This window comes from Larimichthys crocea, unplaced genomic scaffold (assembly GCF_000972845.2).
Source record: "Larimichthys crocea isolate SSNF unplaced genomic scaffold, L_crocea_2.0 scaffold269, whole genome shotgun sequence".
NCBI lineage: Eukaryota > Metazoa > Chordata > Actinopteri > Sciaenidae > Larimichthys > Larimichthys crocea.
Window position 1 is genome coordinate 763,364 of NW_020853550.1, and position 7,550 is coordinate 770,913.

At 40.7% G+C, this 7,550-nt stretch overlaps 1 protein-coding gene across 1 annotated transcript; it reads left to right on the forward strand.

Moving 5' to 3' along the window:
- The first annotated feature begins 126 nt into the window (after nt 1-126).
- On the forward strand, nt 127-4,681 carry pdrg1 (p53 and DNA-damage regulated 1). The gene is made up of 5 exons (XM_010744273.3): nt 127-267; nt 1,552-1,627; nt 1,799-1,873; nt 1,979-2,059; nt 4,166-4,681. The coding sequence occupies exons 1-5, from the start codon at nt 184-186 to the stop codon at nt 4,246-4,248; spliced, it is 399 nt and encodes a 132-aa protein (XP_010742575.1). The 5' UTR covers nt 127-183; the 3' UTR covers nt 4,249-4,681.
- Nucleotides 4,682-7,550: the final 2,869 nt, after the last annotated feature.

Sequence of the window (7,550 nt, forward strand, 5' to 3'; positions counted from 1 at the left end):
CGACGTACGATTCAGCGCTCAATGCGGCGTCTATGTATATATGTCTATGGTTAAATATATGTCAATAAATACAAATAAATCAATAAGAATTGTTTGTGGGGAATTTTTATTGTGTGGCTCCCAGGCGGTTCATTCTGTTTCCAGTCGGTCAGACCGGACGTATTTTTCTGTGACACAGGCAGCATGGACGCTGACTCTCAGCGTGTGTTGGAGCATCTGACTCTGGTGGAGGAGGCGGCTGAAGAAGTCCTCACCGCCAGACAACAGGTAACTCAGCGCTCACCTGCTGACGGCACGACGCGGGACCTCCACGGAGGAGCTAACGGGACAGCTTCGACAACATTAGCAGCTGAGCTAACGAGCTAAACTACGCAGACGGTTTATTTTAGCAACGTCAAATAAAGAAACACGCTGTGAGGAAAATGATGAAATACACTGAGCAGAAATAAAACACAATACAACACAACGCAAAGCAACGCAGGCCAACAGTACACACCGTGAATCCGCTAGTTTGTTTTAATGTTAGCTGTCATTTAGCCGTGCTGCAGGCTAGCCTCTGTGTAACTGACCACTGTCTTGGTTGGGAACAGCAGGTGTCAGTCTATCTCAACACTGTGGTGGCCAGGGTCGAAGAGACCTGTTGCTGCCTAAATAGATATAATAGATAGCTTGCTGTTGACGTTCCAATCTGCGTAAACAGAGATCTGTGTCTCCAGAATAGAATATGCTGACAATAACACCTGCATGAGTAAAGACATTCTCTTTGGCTATTTCTGGGCGTGTAGTATTTGTGGTGTTATCTTGAGGTTTAAAGTCTATCCACCAGCACAGGTTGGGCAGAATGTGAGACCGACTCAGGCACTTCTGATGTACTTTGAGAGTGTCTCTAATTCTCCTTGATCAAGCATCAATAAATAATACAGCATAAGACATCAGAGGCTCCTGAACAATTTTCTGAACTCCTGACCTCACCATTGACCTTTGACTTCAGAAATTTCTCCACAACAGATATTATTAGGTATTTTCACTGAAATAACTATTGAGATTGTGATGATGTGATAGAATAGAATGCCTTATAGTCATGACACCACGTATCAGGAAATCTGCTGTGCAACTCTTAAAAACATGAACTATTCCAGACGGCAGCACAGAGAAGAGGTGATAGTGGTGAGGTAGACTTGTCAGCGTGCTGCTGGCTCTGCAGAGGCACATGATCTCAAAATGTATTATTTTCTGGGCTGTGTTTATGACCCTCTGTGAAATATGTCAGTACAGTCTGCACAGAGCTGTCATGGAAGGAGACCAGAACCACCATTCAATAAAACCACAAGCTACAGACTCAAAGTTGACGGTGTTTCATTAATGTCATATTTAACATGGGGTTATTGGATTGTGCTGTGATTTACAGTTAAAAGTACACAAGTTTCTATCTTGATAGACTCCTTATATTGCAGTGATATACAACAGCAACAGACATTGATTCTACATTTGATGCTGCTGCATCACCTCCAGTGTAATGTTAAGAACTAATGTTGTCTGTTGATGTTTCAGATCGTGGACCTGGACACAAAGAGGAACAGGAACAGAGAGGCACTGAACGCACTGAACAATGAAGTGTCAGATTCAGGTGAGCGACCCTTCATGACAGCTCAAACATTCATCATCTCCTTCTGTTATGAAAAGAATGATCTCAGTTCACACTTCACACGTTGGTGTCTTGAGTCAGGTGTCAGTTGTTGTGTATTGCACTGGTTCTGGGTGCGCTTGAAATGATACTAAACACTGCTGTCCTTTGCAGAGAAAGTGAAGGTTTGCTTCGGAAACATGTTCATCAAATTTCCCAAATCAAAGACGAAGGACATGATTCAGAAAGGTGAAAAACTTAATACTTAATAAAATCGAAACTGATTTTTGTACACATGTTGTTGCTACATATGAGTTCACTAAAACTCTTCTGGTCTTCATTTCTCATCTGTAGACCAAGAGCAGCTGGACAAGGAGATAAATGACCTTCGCAAAGGACTGAAAGCGAAAGTCAATCGACTCAATGAGATGCAAGGTATGATGAGTGTTTTGGCTGTGGGAGAAACATCACCTTGCAGAGACTGCAGAGTGTTTCTGTGTGAAGCATCACAGCTTTTCTGGCCTTTCTACCATCGGTTTAGTGGCCCAGGAAGCTCACAGGCCAGTTGTTTGCATTGTAAATCACCCCAGTGATTCTAGTCAGCCAATCAAATCTATGTATTCTGATATACATTGCGAGTCTCACTCACTGACTTAAGATACACACACGCGCGTACATACACACATACATACATACATACATACATACATACATACATACACACACACACACACACACACACACACACACACACACACACACACAGGCGAGATAAAATGAGAGATGACAGTCAGACAAAGGTCATTTCACATGGCATGCTCTGAAAAGTAGAGAGCAAAAACAGCCTTGAATCAAGGATGGAGTCTGACATGTTTATTTCTTCCCACAGGCACTTCAGTATTGTCTCAAAAATTCAAGCTGAGGCCATGGAGATGATTAAAAATGGCAATGTGAAGCATGTGAGAGGGCATGCATATCAACTGAAATCTGAAGTTATAAAGTAGTTAAAGTAGTGTATAAGTAGTTAAAAAAAACACAAAACAAATATCTATATCCCAAAATAGAAAACAGAATATCTATCCAACAAACACATTTCTGGTTCCAGTCCTAGAATAGTTTGATATGTTGGGAAATAAGCTGGTTCACATAAAACGGTTTTGAGTTCAGCTTAATTTAGGCTTGCAAAGCTGTAATTAAATTAAAGCTTCTAATAGGCAACAACTAACATTTCAATAAACGTTTTGTCTTTTAATCTTTGGTCCTGTGACTGCTGAGAGAAAAAACAAGTCAAGAATCTCTGTGATCATGTCAGAAATATGGTTACGATCTTGTCTTTCCTCTGTGAACTTCTGTTTGAAGAGAAAATAAACCTTTTGAGAGAACCAACTGAGATAAGATAAGCTAAGATAGACTTCATTGTCCCAGGGGAAATCTGCTTCGGACATTACAGTCTGCATTTGAAATCACAGCAAAATAACAGTGAAATGATAATGAATATCTCCCAGGGGCTTTGCAACTCCGTTATGTCTCTGGTAAATGGTTGAGGGAAAACTTCATGGTATTTTCAGTCACATGAAATTCCAACGCAAGTGGAAACATTTCAGTGCTGCTACTATGTAAGCGATAAACTCCATGATAGCTGAAATCAAAACGGGTCACTCCACTGAATAACCTGAAAAATGACTGAAGATGTTTTCACATAGAATCCGGTCCAGCCGTTCTTTTCATGCGTAGTACACAACAGGAGATTGTCCATGTCAGACGTGTCTGATGGACTGACCACCGGGCGATGATTTATCCTCTGGAGGCGCAGGACAATGTTTTGTCTTCTGGTGTAGCCAGTCGATATACTGAAAACAGAAAATGGATATCTATGTCAAGACCTCCTCTGCAGTCTGATTAGCAATTTCATACACAAGAATAATGAGTCATATTTCAGCCAACTTGTATGAACAGATATCTGTAACCGAATGTAGATAACTTTATACAAAGATAATAAAAACGCTAAATCAACGTCTGACGATAGCCAATAGCATCCATGATTGCCCCTGTTGCAACCAAAGCCTGCTCAAATGTGATTGGTTCAAAATCTGCATTGATCTGTTTATAGAGATTAGGTGAAGGGTGGCAGCACGCAGGACACGTTGATATCAGGACAACAGGAATATTAACGAAACAGTAGAAAAAAATGATACAGATAAGACAGTCAAGTACAAAGCAGTAGAAGGCTGTGGAGGTAGAGCGGGTCGTTGACTAATCAGATGATCGGCGGATCGATCCCCAGCTCCTCCAGTCTGCATGTTGAAGTGGAAGTGTAATGAATGAATGAGTAAATTAATTAGGGTGTGTAAAAGCTATAATAGTACTGTGTAATGTCATCAACATGCCGACTCGGGAACTAGCAGGGTATGTTGGCAAGTCTGTTCAATGTCCAGTCCAACTGATTCAGACTGCATTCTCACATGCAGCTCCTCTGGGTAAAGTCAAGATAAGTGCGGTGTGAAAGAGAGTTTTTTTTTTTTTCTTTGTGTTTGTTTGCAGGGAAACCTGAGCTGAGAGGCTACAATCTTTCTCCTCTGTCCTCTGATGAGATCAAAGCTATTAACAGCCTCATTAAGAGATGACATCAGATCTGTGGACTGCGGAATATTCCTGACGACAAAGAAAACCTGTTGACAAGATGGCAAAGACCTGCAACTCTCGGTCAAGCAGATGGAGCTGTGATGGACGAATTGATGTAATTGATGATTAAATATTCACCGGCCATTAGGATATATTTCCAATTCTTGTCAAATATTGTGTTCTAAAATCTTGAATTTAGAAAAACAGGAAGTGCATTTATGACACTTTTGGATTATGATTTTACCATTGCTGTAATATACATGTCCATTGCTATGTGGTATACCCACAAGGTGGCAGTGCATTGCAAGTGCATAGCAGTGTTTTATTTCAGTCGTTGTCTCCACAGCCTCACAGCCAGTCTTTATATCAGCACTGCTTTATAATAACCCGTGTACTGCACATGAAAGTTGGTTAATAAACAACAATAGAAGTCCAGTGTGTTTGCCAGTAAATGTTACTATCTTTTGTTTGTCAGGGTTTTAACTTTACCATCTGGTCTGTGAATTAATAGATTTCATATGTTTATTACTCTTGAGTTGTAGTTTTTGCGCAGTAAGAGGTCACAGTTACTCACACTATGCATAATGTGTGTGTGTGTTTAGTGTGTGTTTAGTGTGTTTTGTTTTGTCTTTAACTGAGACATACCATACATCCTTAGTCACAGTGTGACTGATAAACAACCAGTGCGTCGTCCTGAGGGGGAATAAACTGTAAATCGGTGTATTGCAATGCAGTTTCTTGGTCTGACATGCCACGGAGCATGAGTAGACATGAAGAGCCTGAGGCAACAGGAGAGACGGGAGAGAACGACAGTCACATAGTGTGCTTGGTGTGTGTGTGTGTGTGTGCGTGTGTGCGCGGATGTGCTGGTGATGGTGGTATCAGTTCACTCTCTCCTCAGACTTGGGTTGCGTGCCACCGCTCTCAGACCTGGAACCGGTGCCGAGTGATGAATTTGTGAGTCAACATGCTGATCAACTCAAATGTTAGATAATTATACCAAACAAGACACGCAAACTGTGCTATGTTAAGAAAGTGACACACTGACACAGCATTTGTCTTCCACCTGTGAAACTACAAATCAAGAACTGAACTGATGACTGATTGTACAATGATGCTGTTTGCCTCCGTGAGACTAAAAGAACAAAATGATTCATGCCCGAGAGGAATGAAAATAAAATCCATAAAATATGTGAAATTATAGTGGCTTTGACAGTGTAGGGTGCAGACTTATCAAAAGCCAAATCTATGCCTCTAAATCTGCCTTAGCTGTATCAACACATTAATCACACTTTGAAGGCCAGACACAATTGTGTGAATGTGTATGTGGCTGCCAGAGAGCAGTGATATTACTGCAACAGCTGGATTAAGAGGATCTGTAATGAACATATCCAACAGCTGTCACTCTTTAAGAGAGAACTTGAATTTATCTGCTAATGATTACAAAAGTACAAACTGTAAACTCCTCACAGGGTTAGGTTTGGAGTTTTCCTTGGCATGTCGGCAGTGCATGTGTGTGGCTACGTCTCCTTCCTGCTGCGAGACTCAATTGTTTAATGGCTTTCGAGAGAAAAGTTCCCATTTAGCTGTCATTCCCATGTCATTCCGAGCAGCAGAGCTGGAGTACTGATTTACTGTAAGCAATTGGCTGTTTATGCGTGCAGAAACCCAACCTAGAGAACATGTACTGTTGCAGAGCTACAGGGGCAGACGTGAAGTCCAAATCTTGAGGAAATAAGTAGAGGGTCCAGTTTCACGTGTGGGGCAGATATACTTATTTTGACAGACTTATGAGAGTCATGCCAGTTAACTTGAGTGGAAGAGACTCCAGTTCTCATTAATCACTGTGAGAGTGCAACGTGAGACGTTTAGTTCTGCATTGTGTCGAGGGGTGTTACATTTCTTCTTTGCCCAGGAATATCAGTCCAAATTCTCAGTAATTCAGGTGAACCCAAAATACATATTTTAAACTCACACTTGGAGATGTCTCTGTTGACTTCTGCCTACAAGGCAGAGGCTGATAGAAATGTGTGTCCAGCTGTCAAGTACTGGAAGCTGGCTTGATCTGATTCAGAAGAATAGAGCCCCACCAGTTTAGGTTTCCTAAATTTGAGTTAGAAAATGGTCCCAGATTTGTGTATAGGTCTCTATTTTCCCATTTATTTTGTGTATCTGTCTCTCATAAGTCTCTTATAGATAGGGTTGTGAGACAGAGTCAGTGTAGGTTGTTCCCGCTGGTCCAGTTCCTCACAATGACCCTCTCAGATAACAGCAGCCGTTAGCCACTGAGCCTTCTTCTCACCTACTCATCAACATCAATACTCAGGCTGAAGACGACTGAAGACTCTGCCACTAGATTTTGAATCTGTTGAGTATTTTCAGTTGAAATGTTTAAATCTGGCATCTCTCATTGGATTTATCATCACTCCTTATCTTCATATGTTACCCCTGCATCCATTTTTCCATGCAGCTTTTAGTCCTGGGGTAGTGCCATTAAATCTACCAATGATTAAATTGAACCACCAAGTATCAAAGTCTGCTAAACAAATTCAGTTTAGAACATTTTGACAATTGGGTTTTTCTTTGCAGATTGTAGAGTTCTCTCAGTTTGTCCTTGAAGTATTGTTATGATAGAGATATCCAATGTGCTGGACCCTCAGAGTGTTTCATCACTAATATTCCATTGAAGCTGAATCTGCCAGGAAGGTAGACGATCCTTCCTTTTATGTAAGCCTTTCCAGATTTCTTTTATTACTGTTATTTATATATATATATTTGTGTGTGTGTGTGTGTGTGTGTGTGTGTGTGTGTGTGTGTGTGGTTATACATGTTATTTATGTAGTTATGATCATGGGTCCAGTTCTATGGGAGAGCACAGCATGCCTTGTACCATCAGTTTAATATTTTGTGTACTGTATAAATGTTTTGTATGTTGGTAGGTCGTATAGCTGCACAATCTGTATGAGCTTCTCCATTGGGAGCTTCTATTATGGTTTATGTATGTGCAGCAGATCAACTTGCAAAAGTGCTGTGTGAAGGTGAATATAGAGCTGCTAGTGTGGTGATTATTACATTTTCTGATCACATTACCGGCCTCTGAAACAGCTGGATCTCAGTCACGGTTAAACTTTATTATGAAAACTCAACAAACAGAAAGCTTTGATTTTCCATCAGTTGGTTATTATAGTAACCGGAGAAATAAAAAGTTAAGAAAATTATTTGGTGAAACTATTTATATGATTATATCTGACTGAACAGTCAGTATTTGCACCACAGTGTTGACAAATACTGGAGACAGTTATTT